A 19,598-nucleotide genomic window follows, 5' to 3' on the forward strand; every position below is an offset into this window, starting at 1 on the left:
TGCAGAGCCAGGAAGGGCTCACGTAGGCCCCATGCAGAGGCCTCCAGCACAAAAGTCCGAGTTTGTTGAGGAGGCTGACGTTTTTGAGCCGAGAGGGTTGGAAAAGGCTTCTAAGAGTAAATTGATTCCCAGTTGAGATGACGCAGGGAATAGAGGTTGACGCAAACCCAGCAGGGGCAGCACAGAAATAGTCGGAGAACTTGTTGGTTCAATTCAGATTAGTCGGGACTTGCAGTGTAGAGTGAGGTAATCTCACTAATTTCTTCTGCCAAGTGATATTCTTTATAACTGGATTGTCGAGAAGGCATCCAGTAGTTGTATTCATAAATACTTCAGTTTAATAATAAAAACCCTCATATATGTTGCACCAGTTTTCCCGCATTGGGTTTTTCCAGGGACATTTGTCCAAAAATAATTGTGTCATTTGTGTGTATCTTTCACTATTGTTCAATTTCTTGTTTCGGCATATTATTTAAATGGCGTAGGGCAATGTATGTATTTCGATGTTTGTCATAGCAAACTGCAAATAACTTGTTCATGTAAATCTAACAAGTAGAAGAAATATCATCAGTGTTGCAGTACGAATTCCCGAGTTTAAGGAATTCTCACGAGTTGTATGACCTCCCTGAAGTACAATTCTGGATCTTTCCAGTCAAATCTTTCTATTACTCTCTAAGCAAACTCCTCATAGGTGGTTATGTGGGCATGACCCAAAGTGGCTAGTCCATGGTACCACCAATCATGCGCCTCTCCCTCCAAATGCAAGGTGGCCAATTTGATGGCGTCATCTTCTATCACTTGGTTCAGCTAAAAATAAGTGTTTAGTATTTGAATCCATGCCCTTGTACATTTGGTGGAACCATCAAAGTTTGGAAGGGTTAGCTTCCCAAAATTTCTTACTAATTTTGTGTTCAGTGTAGTTGTTCCTCCACCTCCTTTGCCTTTGTTACCACTCTTCAAGAGACAAAAGTTTCAAAGGTAATTACATCTTGGAACCCATCTCCCATGGACTAGTATTCCTAAAAATAATCACCAAATGGCATGTCCTCTTATTCTACAGGTTCTGATGGACAAGTAGGCAGAAATTTGGGCTTGGTGGGACAAGATGCACCACTATAATTTTGAGGATGGCCTTGGGGATTGGTAGCTGCAATATTATAAGATGTCCCTACTCCTACATAAGAATCCCCATTGTTGTCTTTATTCTGGTTTAGTTGCCTCGTCTCTTCAACCATTTCTTTTTGCCCCTTTGCCATGTCATTGAGAGCTTTTAAGAGACTCTGGAATGTTGCATCCTCCTTTCTTCATTGAATTCTTGTGTCTCCCGTTTGGACTTCATTTGACATTTTGAGATCCCCTTCCTTTTGTTTTGATGAATTTGGTTCCGGATCTATGGGCAACTCTCTCTCTTTTCTCATGAACCTGTGCCCCCTCTATAAGTCACATTCTGAAAAATTTTAGAGGTCGTGCCTTGATACCACAGTTGGCCAAGACTATGCTCTGATACCACTATAATATACCAAGTAGATCTTAAAGATAATTTAGAGAATGATTCTAAATATTTCAAGCAAATGTTTCCAAAAATATTAGCAAATTCCCTATGACACCTTTTCACAAACAGTTTGAGTGCAAACTTCAGAATATTCACTCTAGTAAACAACACAAAGATTTTTGTCAAACAATTTTAAGCAATCTGGAAGGAGAACAATCTGAGACAAAGTTTTGATCTTTTATTGGGAGCAATGTCAAATTTACAATGCCACTGTCAAGAATACACCTGGAAAGAGCATCCATGAACAAATCTTGAATTGGTTGATATAGATATGCTTATGAAACCAACTTGGCCTCTTTTGGATAGGCTGCTACATGCATGAAAGTTTGGCCTCAGGAGAAACTCTAGATTTGGAACATGAACAATTCAGTAGCTTTTTAATCCAAGAATTCGATCTCCTTTCTACTTGAATTGGTACCGGTATCCTCATGTAAAACACTGCTCAACCCCTTCAAAAATAATACTTGAGACTTCAATAATTCATCCTCAGCTCGAATTATTTGGCTCTTGTAGACAAAGATTAATAACTGATAATAAATTCAATCCTCCCTTGACTGATAGGTCTAATACAACCCAATGGGATTCCAATTCTGAATCAATTACACAAGGTATTCGGCCTACTTCTGAGATGCAAGCAATTCGGCCTCTTGAAGCTTAACTACTGGTACAGAATTATTCGGTCGCTCTCTCTTTGGATAGCTTGATTTCCTTGTTGACAAGGTACTGGAAATTTGTGTGAAAATTGTGCATGAAACCCTCAATCCCTTTGATGGAAAGACTCAGCCTCAAGCTCAAAAGATCGAACTCCACATTAGCTATCTATTTCGGCCTTCAGATTTTGGAAGAAGAATAGTGATCATCCTCTTTGAATGCGCCCTACTTTGGCACCAAACTAAAATACTCAGCCTCCTAAATCTTCTTGCAATTCGTCTTGCTCCTGTAGACAATTTCAGCCTAGGAGATTTGGTACTTAGTTCCAGAACTTCAAGGAAAACCCATGTAATGCTCTAAAGAACTTAACCAGATATTTAGCCTAAACAAAATATGAACTCAACTGTAATACTCTAAAGAACTTAACCAGATATTTAGCCTAAACAAAATATGAACTCTACATGAACCTAGTTTAGAATTTAATCAAAATTCATATATCAAATTAATTAATTTGATGAGAAGTACCTACTTGGATTCCTGCGGATGAAGAGGCTTCAGAATTGCTCCTGCTCTTGCTCCCGTTACCAAAAGACCATAACCTTCGAGCCAAACTGAGTACAACCTAGGTACTCAGTCCAGAATGCTCCTCAATTGCTGCAATCTGTTCCCCCGTGCCCAAAAACTTCAGAACAAACAAGGCTCAGCTCAGAGCTTATTGTTGATAACTTCGTGTTACAAATTTTTCCTCCTCTCAACTGTGCTTCCTCCAACCGCCCCTTATTTTCTTTTTCTCCCCCTCTCAAAATAACCTTCCTTCTTTTTAAGTCTCCGTTCACCGTCTCCCTCCATCTCCGTGTCCTAACTTTGACACATGTTAATTTTATAAAACAAAATCTTATTTGATTTGGTGATTTTATTCAAATCTGAAAATTTGATTTGATAAAGTTTGTTTATTATTTTAATGAATTAATTTAATTAATTTATAATTTTAATTAATTAATTTTATTAATTTCATAAATTTTAATTTACAAATTAAAATTTAACATTAAAACTAACATTTTATATTCGTTTGAGGGTTTATCATATATATAGTGCGTACATACGGGTCCATGCATACGTAGCTATCGTATGGAGGTCTCGTATGTATGCTAATACTTGTATTTTATTTATAGTTATAGGTGGGTCATTACAACCCACGTCAAAATTGGCTTCTCAAACTTTGTACTCGGCCTCCTTGAAAAAGAATTGAGCTTGGCCCCTTGGAATGTAGAATTAGACCTGCAACCACTGAATCAAGATACGAGCACTTTCCTGCAACAAATCTCGTCAAATCTTCAAAGATAAACAAGAGAAACGAATTCCACTAGGGTGGCAAGTGATGTCCACCGAAGGTGGAAGAAATCTAACTAGGGTGGCAAGAGATCCACCAAAGCTAGTTTGAGCGCCTCACCAAAAACCCTTGGGAATGAAATTCACTTGAGCTACTCACCAACAACAAAGAATATGGTGGAATAGAATGATCAATCATTTGTTAGAAAATCAGAAAGGCAGAAATATTTTCTTATTTTGATAATTACTTGTGATATTCTTGTATTCTTATTACTTTTTTTATGTTCTTCTTTTTATCAAGCAATCATCAAATCAAAACATGAAGATCAACGACACCAGATATAGGCACTCAGTGATGGAAAAAAACCCATATGAAGGGGAAAACCCAGTTAAACTCTTCTACTAGTAGATTCAAATCAAATTGAGACAATCCAAGACCTTAGTCCAGACAAAAAGACTTCCCTCACTCCACCCAGTCAGTCTTCGAAGATTATTAGCAAAACTCTAGTAGTCACTTTTAGTCAACCAGCTTCAGCCCAACTACAACTTAGAATTTCAACCCCGAGCTTCCATAATTTCAGTCCCTACCGCAGGTCTGCAATTTCCGAAACTCTTGCAACAACCCGGAATCTTTGCACGTGTGGTAAAAAAGAGAGAATTTGGGCTTCTTCTCGCTTGACAAGTGTCTCCTTTGCTAGGTTTTTCTCCTTCTAGATATTTCGTACTCATTTTCATTCCTCCTTCAATTGCAAATCGAATTTCTTGATTGATTGTCCAAATGAGGTCAAGTAACTACAAATATATAGTGGTTTGAGGCTCCTGTTTAGGCCAACTTGTCCTTAATGAGGTCGACTTGTCTTCTTTGGGGCCGACTTGGTGGTGGAGGCCTATTTGACTCAATTTACATCAAAAATTATTTTCTTTCTTGATAAATAAAGCCCAAGAAGGGTCTATTACATGATGACATGGACTAGGACTCATGACATAAACCCTAAAAGCCTACAATGGAGGCTTTGACCTAAAAATAAAATAATAAAGCATGAAACCCATGCCAATAAATAATGTTTATTTTGCAAAATAAATTTATTTTTCCTACTTTTGACAAATATATTATATCATGACTGAAATAAAATTATGAAGACCGACACTAGTTACATTCTTCAACATCATTGAGCTCCAACCTCCTTTAATAATCTCTCATTGAGACTTCTCCAAGCTTCTAGATCTTCTTTTAATATTATTTTATTGAAGAAGTCACCTTTTCCCTCTTACATGACTTTTGCCCCTTTTTAATAATAAAATGCTTTGCCCCTTTTTATTTAATAATAGCAAAATTGGGTAAATTTCCACGGATCTCCTAGATCAATTCTCTTTCTCGCTAGCCTATAGGAGATAACTAGGCAAGTGGAGTTCTTTGCTTCATCTCATGAGATAGGGGACATTACATTGTAGGCCACACAAGTGAGACATTCACTCTAGAGTACATGTTTCATGTTCCAATGGCAATGTCATTTACAACAATGATTCCAAGGTGATGTAGCTATGCAAAGGAAAATCCACACCACTCCATCACAAGTCCCCACGACCTCCATCTATTGTCCAAAGAAATGTATTCCACTATATCATCTAATCCCTACAAGAGCTATATCAAAGCCTCCCTAGGCCATCTCTAATCCTATGTACAAGAGACCAAACTACCACATACAAACTAGGGTTTGAAGTTGTCCTCCATGAGACACAATTCCCTACATCCCCTATAGGGCATTCTCTAAACAAGTGGATTCTCCACAAGGCCTCAATGAAAGGTGTCCACAAAACTACTAAGAGATCTCCAACACCCAAGAGAAGAACATTGAGACTGCAAACAAGCTATCTCAGCGATGCATATCCATGACGAACCATCTCTTATGCTAGGATCCATCTCAAACCATCTAGAGGCCAAAATTACACCATGTACCACAAATCTCATGAAGCACCCCCAAACATTGTGTAAACACTACTACAATATCCTGGAAATCTATCAAAAAGCAAGGCTAAACAATAGATAACAGTTCATTGTGGGAAAATGCAAGAGAATCGTAACAAGAAGCAATAAATCAGCATGCACGTAGCTATATTACAAATTTAACCAGAAGAATGTTATTTAAGCACAAAAAGTGGAACAAAAGTGCAATATTCATATATTAATCCAATGGAAAAGCATAAATGTGGACTGTCACTTGAAAAGAATTATATCATTTTCCTTCTTGAAATTTCTCTCTAGCTACAGTAAATGAAGAAGTTTTGGTTCATCAAGGAGAGAACACAAGCAAGTATGAGGAAAATGAATGGTAGAGATGAGAGAGTGGAATGATTGATCTCCAAGCTCATTACTCTAGCATAACCTTGCAATTCTTTTTCTTCTTAAATGTTACCCTATGGCTTTCCTTCATACTAGAAGACCCAGTTCCAATGTGAATGCTTCTCAGTCAACTGGGATATCCAAGACTTTATAGACACCCCTTGGAGGACAAAGTAATAAACATTGAGGAGATAAGAGATTCAATTGACCTCGTATGCTATCCTGGAGCCACCTGAGCCAGGACTATTGGCCAATAATGCACCAAAGAGGTCGCTCTCATGTACTTTGGGAGAGTTGTGAATATCAAAGGATATCCCACACATCTCACAAGTTAAAGAAAAGGTTCACACGATAATGAAAAAACTCCAACTCTTAAGGCTGCTTTTGCTCATTAAGGTGTGTCAAGTAGCTATGACATAGTGTTGTTATGCTGCATTATTGCCAACTGATGATGCTTCAGTGAATACTCACAGAAAAGTTACTTGTAAAAATTGAGATAACAACAACCTTTTGTTTGTATTCAATGCCAAGAAAAAGAAATAGCGGGCCACACATTATGTTACTAAGTGCCACAACGTTTTGGGCATGGATTCAAGCATAACACAGTCACTTGTTCACAATCCCCTTTCTGACTCAAACTTTATTACATTTTTACTTTGGTTTTCTTCATTTCCTGTCCTTGTAGATGCTCTAGGCACTACATCATCGCTTTCTACCTGTTGAACGTTTGAGTTCCATTGACCCACTTTAGTCATTCATGGACATTAATATAATTTCATTTCATTTTTAGGAGAAAGATTTGTCCATGCATTACAAATGATAATATTTGTTCTATGCTTTAAAAAAATTGAATAGTTTCAGAAGAAAGATATCATAAAACAACAGTTTAAGTTCCCAATTTTCTCTATATAAAATAAAAAGCAAAAGACGGGATTACCTTGCAGCATGGGACAACAGCTTTCTCCAGAATGGACTACCATTTAAATTTGATGCCTTACCAATAATGATTAAATGGTGCCGAGCTCTTGTAAGAGCTACATTTAGACGATTGGGTGAAGACAAAAAACCTAAGCCATTTGTACGACAGCAAGACCTGCAAAAGAACACCACAGAAGAAAAAGAAAAACTTAGTAAGCCAGAAATTATTCAGGCTTTATTGTCAATGTATGTTAGGAAGTAGATTAATGGGGCACTGAACAGGAAACATGCTTGCAAGAAAAAATGCTGGACGTACTACACACTCTAAATTGTTGGATCATCTTGTTGCTTGCTTTTTGTTTGTTAAGCTAAGATAAAAAATCAAAGAGGACTAAAAACATCGAATATGAAATGAATTTGAAAAATGTTGACACTAAACAACAAATAAAAGATATCTGCAAACATAAAGCTGAGGCATTCTTACAATATAATAATATTTTTTTCCATTCCCTGAAATGCGTCAACTGTTGATATCTGTACTTCCGCACCTAAATATCCATGTTTCTTAAAACTATCATCTTCACATCCGTTTGAAGCATATGTTTTTGATTCCTGGCACTCCAAGTTTTTGATAGGTTTAACTTTTAATGTATTTCTTTTCTTTCTTTTAAAACTGCAGCCTTGAGAGAGAAGCTCCTGGACAAGATTTGCCTGCAAGAGAGCAATTACAGTTGCTCATAAACCTATTATTTTATAGAATATCATATTTCTCATTTCTATTAACCCACTCCAGGAATCACAGATGTGTGAAAGAGAACTATGAAAACAGAACATGTACCTGTGATTTGTAAAGAACAATTACGCCAATTTGATATCCAGGAATACCATACTCTAACATCATTCTGATCAATTCACAAGCCATTTTCGCTTCATTTAGATTGCTGTAACTCTTTAAAGAGTCCTTTACCTCACTGCCATGAATGCAGGTATCCCAAAACAACAGAGGTGGCATTCCTGACAAAAGAGGAGGCCGGTCAATCTCCCTGCAAAACAATGACTGTACACTCTTAACATATGTGATCTGATTTGTTGGATTTATAATATATTTTGCTGAAAACTGGAATAATATGAGCATACACCACAATTAGTGGATGATTTTAAGAAAAAAAATAAGACTACAATAAGAACAAGCTTTAATCAAAACATTTCAAAATTTATACTGATAGAGTTTTTCCATAATTCTACCTTTATTTCCATTGTATGCACTCCTGATGGTGTGAGTATTTTTTCAAATGACCTAGATGATGATCCATATTAATGCTAGCACACAACTAGGTAAACCCAAATATGTTAAATGGTTGAGCTGAACCACAAGTTCCTCGGCTACTTCTACGCTGCCCCTGTGTCAGCCTCTAAAGCCCTGCATCAGCTCAACTGAGAATCGATCTGCCTTCAGAAGCCTTTTCTAGCCCTCCCAGCTCAAAAACGTCAGCCTCATCAACAATCTCGGACTTCTGCATTGGAGGCCTTTGCGCTGCTCTGCGTGAGCCCTTCCTAGCTCTGTGTCACCCTCTTTGCCCTCTGTGTTCTCCTCTGTGTGTCTCTCTGCCTCTTTGTTGTGTATTCTTTGCTCCAGAGAAAATCCTCCAGCCAAAACTCCCTTTGCCCCTCTCTGCATCATCACTACAAATCACTGCGTTGCATCTAGCTTCAGCAATTTGATCGGACTGATCAACTCTCTGTGTGCCTTCCAAATGACCCTCAAGCCTCCTTAAATAATCTTCTCATTGACATTCAAAGGCCCAAATTAGAAGCTAATCAATGGCTATGATCATTTTTGCTTGATCCTCGTCTTCTTCTAGAAGTTACACCCACAGTTAGATTAATACCCATTAATTATTTTAATTTCCTAAGTTTAGACTTAGGAACCCATTAAAAATAATTAATTTTTTTAATTCAACTGTCTTTAGGTGGAATTTCCCAAAACGCTTTCTGGGTTCTTTGGAATACATGTGCCCAAGCCTCCCTGCAAAATTTAAGACTTAGAGCACATCCGATGCTACCATAAATCAGCAACCACTACCACTATAACCGCTAGGTGAAACACAAGCACCCCCGCACATGGCTCATGGGCTAATCAGGGGGATTTTAACCTTGGACCTACTTTACATGATATTTCATAACACATCCATCAACAATTGAGCTACCCTGTCGAGGACTACAAAGAACAATTTCTTAATAAACGTATGATAAAGTATATACAATCATTTTTTCCATGTAACCAAGCATTCTATCCTCCAGAATGTAGGCAAGGGAAAGATAGTCTTCAGGGCTCAATGCCATTTAGCAACAAGGCTCAAAGTCGATACAACAATATGTTCAATATAAGCTTAACATGTCACTCGTGGGAATTGAACCTCGTTGGTGAGGATAACAATCATTCCTCCCAACCACCCAAGAAAAACACAATTGACAAAGTATATATAATCATTTATTTGCCTTCTCTCATAATTCCAAGATTTCAGACAAAAGGGCATAGAGTTGGAAAGATGATAAGGCATGTTGAGGAAACAGAAGATGGCAGTGAAACTCTCCTTTTCAATGCATTTATATTATATACAAACAGATATATTAAAAAAATGTTCCAAAATTTGTCACTGTATATAAAAGTAGATCAACTTTTTCACAGATCTAACCTGAAATATAATATCCTTTTCTGGGAAAAATAATTCTTACATTCAACAAAAACAAAAAAATGTAGATACAAAAGAGGAACCATCTACCTTGTTGCAGTCAAACCACAATAAGGTCAAAATCAGCCTTGATAAAAACAAAAAATGCCCTTAAAAGTCCCTCATCCCTAACTTGAATGGCCAAATTATCAAACGCCACTTTTTAAAACACTCTTCAAACCCTACTCTCCACTAAAAAACACACAACAAATCATCCAAATAGTATAGAGCTTTGTTTTTGGATGCACACCTGGATCCCTCGGTTGATGGTTAGCAAGTAATCCTGATGGTACCTAGAGAGGTTGTAAGCTTGAGTCCATATTATTCCCACCTGAATAGAATGCCCTAGTAAGGAATCTAGTATGTGGCATTGCGGTGCCTAAATTGTTGAGAGACCAATGGATAGATTGCCCTGTTGAGGAATCTAGTCCATGGCATTGCAGTGCCTAAAGTTCTTCATGGTTCATATAGTTGAGATCTTCCTTGTACTTGTATATGATGAATGTGAAAATTCCTAGATCTAACAATCTCTAGAATCCTACTGCAACCAGTTGAATCTACTTCACCTAGACTGTAAATTACATTACAAACTTATTTCAAATTTCTTCCTGAAATATTGAAGTAAATTACTGAAGCAGCCTACACCAAATTAAATATGATTCTGGAACATAGAAACTGAGCAAGGAAATACAAACACATAGGACACCATTATTTTTGGACAAATGTCCCTGGAAAAACCCAATGCGGGAAAACCGGTGCAGCAGTTCTGAGGGTTTATTATTATTAAGCAGTAGCAAATTCTGAATACATCTATGAATACCTCACAAGGTTATTCGATTACCGAGAGAAATACTGGGAAAAAGAATTGTGAGGTTACCTCACACTATCACTGGAAATCCTGACTGATCCAGCCCCTGACTAATTGCCCACAGCTTTTCAGGTTGCCTCTGCAGTGCCTCAACGCAATATATGCGTCAGCCCAGCTTCAAGCTCTCTGGGGGCTGCGTCACTCCTCTCGCTAGTCGATTTGTTGCCCAAGAGATTCGATTTCTACCTCCCGGGTTCTGAAACTCGAATTCCCTCTTCAAAGTTTGGACTCCTCACTAGCTTTTGCGTTGCCTCTGCATCAACCCCTCTGGCTTAGCGCTGCCACTGCTAGATTACTCTCGGCCTCTCTCTATTGATGATTCTCCGACTAAAAAAATCACTCTCTCTCTCCGAAAGCTATCCCTGCCCCTCGACTGTAAGAAATCTCCTCAATCAAATTTTCCTCCTGAGAACTTCTCACTTCATAAAATCGATTTCTTGATCTCTCTTAGTGTGTTTTCAAATGACCCTCAAGCCCCTTCTTATATCTTTCTGTTGGACAACCAACGACCTAGATTAACTCCTAATCAAAGGCTCAAATCATTATGACTTGATCTCCGTCTTTTTCTAGAAGTTTCACCCACAATTAGATTAATACCCATTAATATTTTATATTAATTATTTTAATAAAATCGTCTCCAAGTGGAATTTCCCAAAACGGTTTCCAAGTTCTTTGAAATGCATATGCCCAAGCCTCCCTGCAAAGTTTGAGGCCTAGAGCACATTCGATGCTACCCCAAATCAACAATGAATACCTCCCTAGTTAACAGGGAGTGTTGGAAAATGTAACTAGGTTCAGTCTTCATAAAATGTATTTGAGCCATCTTGTAATGTACATGTCAAAAGAATAAAGAATAGAATTATTATTATTATTAGTATGACTTATTAAAGCATGGGTTTCATGCTTCGGTCATCATGTTTTAGGTCAAAGTGCCTGTTGAGGACTTCTACGATTTATTCTGAGTCAATAGAGTCATTGTACTTTTAAAAAGACCCTTCTTGGGCTTTTGAATCATGTAAAAAGGTTAAGTATTGAGTCAAATATGTATTTTGTTGTCTCCACACCAAGTCGAACTTAAGATGATCAAGTTGGCCTCAAGGAAAGATATTTGACCTCACCAAAGAGCTATAAATAGAGCAGTTCGAATTCCATTTGGAGCACACTCTCTCACTAGCAAGTTTGATTTCTCCTGAAGACGGAAGAAGTGCGAAATAGAAGAAGGAAGAAAAGAAAGTGTGAGTTTGGTCTAGGAGAAGGAGAAAGGGAAAATCGAAATTTTGGTGCTTCTATCTCTCTCTCTTTCCCTAGGTTGGAAGATCGAAGTTCTCTTGTTTATGTGGTAGCCAGTTATCGTGTTGATGCCGTAGCCAATTGTCGTGTGATGTTGCCACCTCAAGAAGTTATATTGGGCCAAAATCAAAGGTTCTGAGTGAAGATCGAAGTCTTTTAGTGAAGATCAAAGTCTCTAAGGCAAGGTCGAAGTTGTTTGGTCGAAGGAAGTGCTGCCACTCTGCTGATGTTGCTAGGTTAAGAAGGATCATATGCAAGTAAGGAAGAAGGTTGCCTTAGTGTGGAGGAAAGTTTGTGTCAAGGTCAAGAGTCTTGGAATATCTCCGGAAAACTACTGAATGAAGAATTACTGACTAGGGTTTCCCCTAGAGAGGGGATTTTCCCTGGTTGTGAGCCTACATCTGGTGTCCATTGTTTTATGTGCTATTGCTTTGGTAATTGCTTGATGAACTAGAAATCAAGAACATCACAAGTAATTATAAAGAATAAGAAAATCTTTCTGCCTTTCTGATTTTCTAACAAGTGATGCCCTTTGGCCTAACCAATGCGCCAGCCACATTCCAGTCCTGCATGAATCATGTGTTTCGTTGGCAGTTGAGGTGCTATGTCCTTGTTTTCTTTGACGACATATTGATCTATAGCAAGACATGGGAGGAGCACTTGTAGCATATAGAGGAGGTGCTCAAGATCTTGGAGGGGCAACAGTTCTATGCTAAGTTGTCCAAGTGTGAGTTCGGGTTAACAAAGATGCTCTATTTGGGGCACATCATTGGAGAGAAATGTCACATGGTCCGGGTTTGAGTTCGGCTATATCAATAATTAGGTTCGGTTTAAGTTCAAATTTTTTGATGAGGTTCAGATGAGGTTCGCCATTAGGTTCGTATATATATATATATATATATATATATATATATATATATATATATAATGAATTATAGGATAAAATAATAAGAAATCAACATCAATAAACATCAAAAATGTTATCATGGACATAGAAACTACAAGGATAAATTACAAGCTTGAGTTGTCACATGAAGTTATGAGTTTGGATCTATGGACTTCGTCCATGACTATGAGGTTTTTCGCACAACAAAATATTTTTAGGGTTCGCCAAAATTCGAACCTCAAAGTTAAAGTTCGACGAACCTTGTGACATAGTTGGAGAGGATGGCGTAAGGGTGCATGAGGAGAAGATTCAAGTCATCTGGGATTCATCAATACCCCGGATTGTGACCGAGTTGAGAGGTTTTGTGGGTATATGCACTTATTACAGAAAGTTTGTGAAGGGCTTCTCACAATTAGCAGCTCCCCTCATTGATTTGGCCAAGATGGGGGTCTTCGCATGGACAGACAGAACACAAGCAGAATTTTGAGCACCTCAAGGAGGTAATGAGCAATTGCCTGGTATTGGCACTTCCTGATTTCACCTAGCCGTTCACATTGGAGTGTGATGCGTCGAGTGAAGGTGTGGGAGCAGTATTGTCACAAGGTGGACATCCCATTGCTTTTGAGAGTCAAGAGCTCCTTCCACACGAGAGGTTGTACTCGATTTATGACAAGGAGATATTGGCCATCATGCATGCCTTGGCCAAATCTCGGCAATACTTGGTAGGAAACAAGTTTAGAGTGAAGATTGATCACAACGGTCTTTGCCATTTTCTAGGGCAGAAGGGCCTCAACAATGGACAATAGAAGTGGGTCAGCAGGATCCAAGCCTATGATTTTGACATAGAGTACATCAAGGGAAACCACAACGTGGTGGAAAATTCCCTATCTAGGAGGCCCGCAACACTTTCCCTCATGAGCATTTGCCATGATTGGAAAGCATAGCTGTTGGTGGAGTACTCCAAGGATCGTCAGGCGTGTGAGATCTTGGAGGGTACCTATAGGGATGAGCGCTACCGTGTGATGGCAGATGTTATTTATTACAAGGGGCACATCTATTTGATTCCTCGTTCACAGTTGAGGGAGAAAATCCTCCACGCAACCCATGATTCGCCATTGTCAGGACACCAAGGGTTCCTGAAGACTTACAAGATAGTCAAGGAGCACTTCTCGTGGCAGGGCCTCAAAGGGGATATTCTAAGGCATGTACAGGAGTGTGAAGCCTGCTAGAGAAACAAGGGGGATTTGATTCATCCGGCAGATTATTGCAGCCACTCCCTATTCCGGAGGGGAAGTGGGAGAGCATCTCGATGGACTTCATCACAGGCCAACCCATGGCACAGGGTCATGATTGCATCTATGTGGTGGTGGACAGGTTGACAAAGTATGCCCATTTCTTCGCTATTTCCACCAGGTACTCTGCTTCTCAAGTTGCAGAGTTGTTCTTCAAGTAGGTTTTTCAGTTGCATGGTCTTCCCAAGCCCATAGTGAGTGACAGGGACAACCGCATCATGGGAGCTTTCTGGCAGGAGTTCTTCAAATAGGTGGGCAGAAAGCTTACACCCAGCACAAGCTACCACCCCTAGACCAACAGGTAGACCGAAATTGTTAACAAATGGTCGGAGGGCTATTTGCGGAACTATGTGACAAGGCAGCAGCAAGCATCAGCGAGATGGCTACACTTGGGGGAGTATTGCTACAATACTACCTATCACATGTCCATCGGTATGTCACCTTTCCGCGCTTTATATGGATATGATGCTTTATCTTTCGCTGACATTGCTTTTGGAGATAGTTGGGGACTCGAGCCCCAAGGTCCAAAGATTAGATACAAGAGAGCCAAAGCATTCTAAAGGCTCTCAAAGATAACTTGCAAACAGGCTAGTACCAGCAAAAGATGTATGCAGACAGGCACAGGGTTGAGAGACACTTCGAGGTGGGGGATCTAGTCTTCTTGCAGTTGTATATTTTTGGTAGCATTTGACGTGCTCTAAGCCTCAAAATTTGCAATGACGCTCAGACACATGTATTCCACAATACCCAGAAATCGTTTTGGCAAATTCCACTCGGGGACAATTTTATTAAAATAATTAATTATTTTTAATGGGTGCCTAAGTCTAAACTTAGGAAATTAAAATAATTAAAGGGTATTAATCTAACTACTGGTGAAATTTCTAAAAGAAGATGAGGATCAAGCCAAAATTATCTGAGCCATTGATTAGGATCTAATCTGGGCCATTGGTTCTCAACAGAAGGATTAAGAGGAGGCTTGATGGGCATTTGGAAGACACATCAAGTGGAGATCAGAAAATCAAATTTTTGAAGCAAAGTAGTTACCGGGAAGAGAATTTGAAGTGATCATTTGCAGTGAGGGGCAGGGATAGTTCCGGTTGGAGATTTCTCCTAATCCAAGAATACTCGGCAGACAAGGCAGACAGAGATCCGAGAGAGGCAGTGCAGAGGCTAAGCTGGCCATTTGAAGTGATCTTTTGCAGTGAGGGGCAAGGATAGTTCCAGTTGGAGATTTCTCATGATCCAAGAATACTCAGCAGACGAGGCAAAGAGAGATCCGAGAGACGCAGTGCAGAGGCTAAGCTGGCCAACGTAGGTTTGCACAAAGGCAACACAGAGCCTTGAGGAGGTCCACATTCTTGTTGGAGGAACTGATTTCTGAAGCCGGAAGCTGGGGTGTGAGATCGGAAGGTGGAAATCGAAGTTCCTAGGAGGCAAATCAATCAACAAAGGGAGTGACATTGTCCCTAGACGTCGTGGTGTTGGGTTGACATAATGACTGTGCAGAGGTAGCAAGGGGCAAGCCATTCTGTGGTTGGATCAGTCGAGATCGCCTATTATAGTGTGAGGTACTTCTCACTATTCTTCTATCAATGATATTCTTTGTATTGGATAGCCAGCAGGGCATCCAGAGATCGTATTCAGGAAACTACAACTTAATAATAAAACCCTCAGTTGTTGCACCAGTTTTCCCGCATTGGGTTTTTCTGGGGACATTTGTACAAAAATAACTGTGTAGATGTGTGTGATGGTTACTTAGCTCTTGTGTTGTATTTAGTTTTCGCAGTTTTATTTTGGTGTAGGCCGTAGTGTATGTATTTCAGTATTTGTCATAGAAAACTGCAAGTAACTTATTCAATTAATTTAACAAGTAGGTGAAATATAATCCGTTTGCTGCAGTAGGAATCGGATAACCGATTTTTCACAACGCCTTCAGCCTTACAAACAATCCATGCTGAAGCAAAAGGGGACCGAGAAGCTACAACCACACTTTTATGGCCCATACAAGGTGACCAGGAGGGTTGGCGAGGTGGCATATGAGTTAGAGCTTCTGCTTGGGAGTAAGGAACATAATGTCTTCCATGTTTCGTGCCTCAAGAAGGTGCTAGGACATCATGTGACAGCCACCGTGGAGTTGCCCCCGCTAGATGATGATGGGCATCTAGTTTTGGAGCCTGAGGCTATTTTGGAGACCAAGGAGAGGAGATTGAGGAGCATAGTCATCAAGGAGTTCCTGATCAAATGGAGGAGCCTGCCAGAAGAGGATGCTACCTGGGAAGGTGAGTAGATATTACAGCATCCAGCTTTGCAGTTGCTTGGGGACAAGCAACATCTTGGCGGGGAGGACTGTGATATTCCCACTTAGCAAGGTTGCTAAGTGAAATATCAATTTTGACCAATTTTGCTAATTTTTGGATAGCAACTTAGGAAAAGTGGGTTGAGGGGCCCCACTTGCAATTTTGAGGTGAAAGAAGGCTCCAACATAGGAAGAAGGGGAAAATCGATTTGATAGTGGATGGTGGGGGCCACAACCAAAAGAGGGGCTGGCTCCCCTTCTTGGAGGGAAGAGATAGAGGAAATCGATGGATGGGACCCACATGGGGAAATTGGAGGCCCAATTACTAAAATAGGAGGAGCACTCATCATTTGGGCATCTTTGATCATTTGACATTCACCTTCGACTAGCACGCTTGAGCTGAGAGCCAAGTCTGCATGTGCTATTGAGCATGCAAGATTTTCAAGCGAGAATCTCACCCTACCTTCGGTGGACTTCGAGTGCCAGCCCAAGGAGGTGATCTACACTACGTTTTGGGAGATGTCCAAGAGTTTGATAAGCATTTCGTGGAGTTTCTTCAGCAGTTTGGGCGCAAGAAGGGAAATACGCTCCACTTAGAGGAGTTGTCTTTGGAGCTGGAGATTCATTGAGCTTTTCAGGGTTGATTGGGACCACAATTTGCTGAAGGATTGGGGTGGTAGGAGAGCACGAACTCATGGGGATTTGTTGGGCACAAAGTGCCATCAACAGGGATTGTGTAGGCCTGCGCAGAGCTAAATTCGTGCCACAAGTGGGAGCTAGGAGGAAGCCATTTCGGGGGTTGGTGCGAGTTGATGCTTGAGAGGGATCCTTGGAGGGAATTTTGTTGGTCTTAGCAGCCATTTTGGAGCCCACAAACAGTGACATTTCCAAGAGAGTCAATTTTCCCAGCAGTTGGAGAGGAGCATAGAAATTGGGTCAAATTTTGGTGGCATGTGATAGATAGATGAATGAAGTGGGGATGAGAAGGGGCAACCCTAGGCCACATGCTGGGGTACAAGGGTAACTAATAAAAGGGAAGCCCACACCTAGATTTATAATGTATAGCAGGGAGCAATCGTGGTACAAGAGGTGCCCCGACCTTGATTTTTCCACCCTCCTTTATATGCCATTTTCCTTTCTATGATTTTCTTTGATTAACTGCTCGGGGCTCAAGGGGCAAGAGCATGATGCATAAGATATAGCAGTGAATACCCCCTTTTAAGGTAGAGAAATTCATTGCCCACCACGGGTTGGGACAATCATGGGTTCTTATATGATGAAAGAGGCTCACTGAACCTGTAGGAACTAGGGTGATGGCCATGATGATTGGGTAGAGCTCATGTATTGGCTTTTTCCCACGTGCTAAATGTGTTTGTCCCTTCCATCTTTTGCATTTTGTGGTACATTTTCCTGTTGAATGTGGCCAAATATGCTTTTATCTTTCTCTTTAGCTTCATCAACCTCTGGGGCATCATTCCAGGCCTAACCCAAGGTGCAAGGAAGGGAAAAGGTGAGCTAACCCTATGTGGACCAAGTGGAGGAAGGCGGACCCAGGTGGGAGAAGTGATGAATGGGGGTAGTAATGAGTGGAAAGGGGGTAATATAAGTGGATAAGGGAGCAGGACCACAGAACCAAAATAAGGGTTTCCTATGAAATACCAACCCTAAATCCAAATGGTCAGTAAAAGAGATCCCACAAAGCTAGAATCCAAGGTTAATATCCCAAAGGGGTCTAGGGGACAAGAGTACAGACCTAAACCATTCTTTCTGCTGAATGCCCCTCATTAATCCATGCTCAAAAGTGTCCATGATAAGCAAAATACAATACTCAATTACCAAATGACAAGGCATACCTTTACGTTCGAGAGGCCCACCTTCAAACATACGATCATGGCAGATGGGCGAGGGACCACATGGTTGGCTTAGGTGGCGGAGAAATGGCACAATTAGCTACCTGGTAGCTGCAAGGGTTTGTTGGTTGCCAACTGAGGGCCTTCTTGGAGAAAAAAAATTCTCCTAAGGATATCACCCACAAAATGGTGGGTAACATCTGACTCCAACTAAGACATGATCTCTCGAAGAAGAGGGTGAAGCTACTCGAATGGGAGGTCACGAGAACTCCAGCAATCTCTTGGTTATTGTAGACTTATCACTTACTCATATTATAGATGGAAAAACACGGGGCAGCATGCTTTCGTGGCATCTCATGATCGCACATGCTAGATATTAGGCCATAAAATCAACAAAAACTAAAATACGCAAATATGCATCTATCTACCATGAGAAATATCATAAGCCGTTAATTCTAATGCAAAAAATCATCATGCCATGCATCCTACTCTACCATGCATATGATATAATGTCAAGTCTCAAGGAAAGAGTTGATAAGACTTAATTTGACCAGCGCCGCCTGGGTTCATCTTTAATTCTGGCAATGTAGTAATAATCATCCCCAACCTTACCATGAATCCTGATAGGTATGAGATCTTTATCAACCAAGACTAAGTCCCCAACCTTATATTCTTTCTTAGGCTTCCACTTTTTATTCATTTGAGAGATTGGCCGCTTGAGGATACAGACTTCTTGAGTTAGGAGAATAGGAGAAGGTTTCTCAATCTCGCATGTCTCATAGTAAGGTCCAGGCTTGATCACATGAGGTAAGTAAGTAGGTTCCCTATAAAGGATAAAAGGGGTGCCATCGGATTGCGGAATGGTTGCATATGATAAGTCCATTTGAACATGCCCCCCAATGGTAGCCCCCCATTTCCTAGATAATAGCATCCCCCACACATCAAGAATATCAATAACAATAACATCCATGAGGAGGGATATATCAGGATTCCTAGCTAAAGAAACCTTAAGGTCTTTGATGATACCTTCCACTTCCACAGGTTTGGAATTAAAACCACACACCTTTTTGTATGGTCGAGTGATGTTGAGACCCAATTGCTTCATAACTGTCAAAGGCATGATATTTGCGGAAGCCCCTGAGTCTAACATACAATTGTGTAAGAAGAGGTCATTGATAGCCAAAGTAAGCAAGAAAGGTTCATGCCCAGGGTTTCGGTCAGGAATATGAATGTTTTGCAATTCTTCAAGTAGTTCTTCTTCCTGAATTCCCATGGACTTCTTAATTTGTTGTTGTTGCTTGGGAAGCTTAGCAATCTCCTTCAGAGGAATGGGTATAGTCATACTTCCTACGGCAGCCCCTATGTCGATGTCAAGTTTAATTTTTCCCCTTTTCCTTCTTGATGTAGTCTTTACTTGGAGGATCCTTTTTCAAATTGGCTTTCGTTGGGGGATCCTTCTTCGAAGGAATTTTGGGGATGAATTCTTCGAAAGGGGCTTGCTTAGGTGATGGATCTTCAAGGAGGTGATGAGCAGTTGCCCGGTATTGGCACTTTCAAATTGGCTTTCGTTGGGGGATCCTTCTTCAAAGGAAT

General features: G+C 40.2%; 1 protein-coding gene across 7 annotated transcripts in view; it reads right to left on the reverse strand.

The window, feature by feature from the left end:
• LOC149206006 (uncharacterized) overlaps positions 1–19,598 on the reverse strand; it is a 415,715-nt gene that overhangs the window by 99,971 nt on the left and 296,146 nt on the right. For all 7 annotated transcript variants that reach the window (XM_089395252.1, XM_089395250.1, XM_089395253.1 and 4 more), the window contains 3 exons: positions 7,630–7,834; positions 7,276–7,502; positions 6,811–6,966 (listed from right to left, as the gene is read on the reverse strand). In XM_089395252.1, the coding sequence (XP_089251378.1) occupies positions 6,811–6,966; positions 7,276–7,502; positions 7,630–7,834 (588 nt within the window). The remainder of the gene's footprint in view (positions 1–6,810; positions 6,967–7,275; positions 7,503–7,629; positions 7,835–19,598) is intronic.

Source organism: Pinus tabuliformis, chromosome 1_2, assembly GCF_031772625.1.
Source record: "Pinus tabuliformis cultivar Carrire ecotype Pingquan chromosome 1_2, CPIR1, whole genome shotgun sequence".
Taxonomy (NCBI): Eukaryota; Viridiplantae; Streptophyta; class Pinopsida; order Pinales; family Pinaceae; genus Pinus; species Pinus tabuliformis.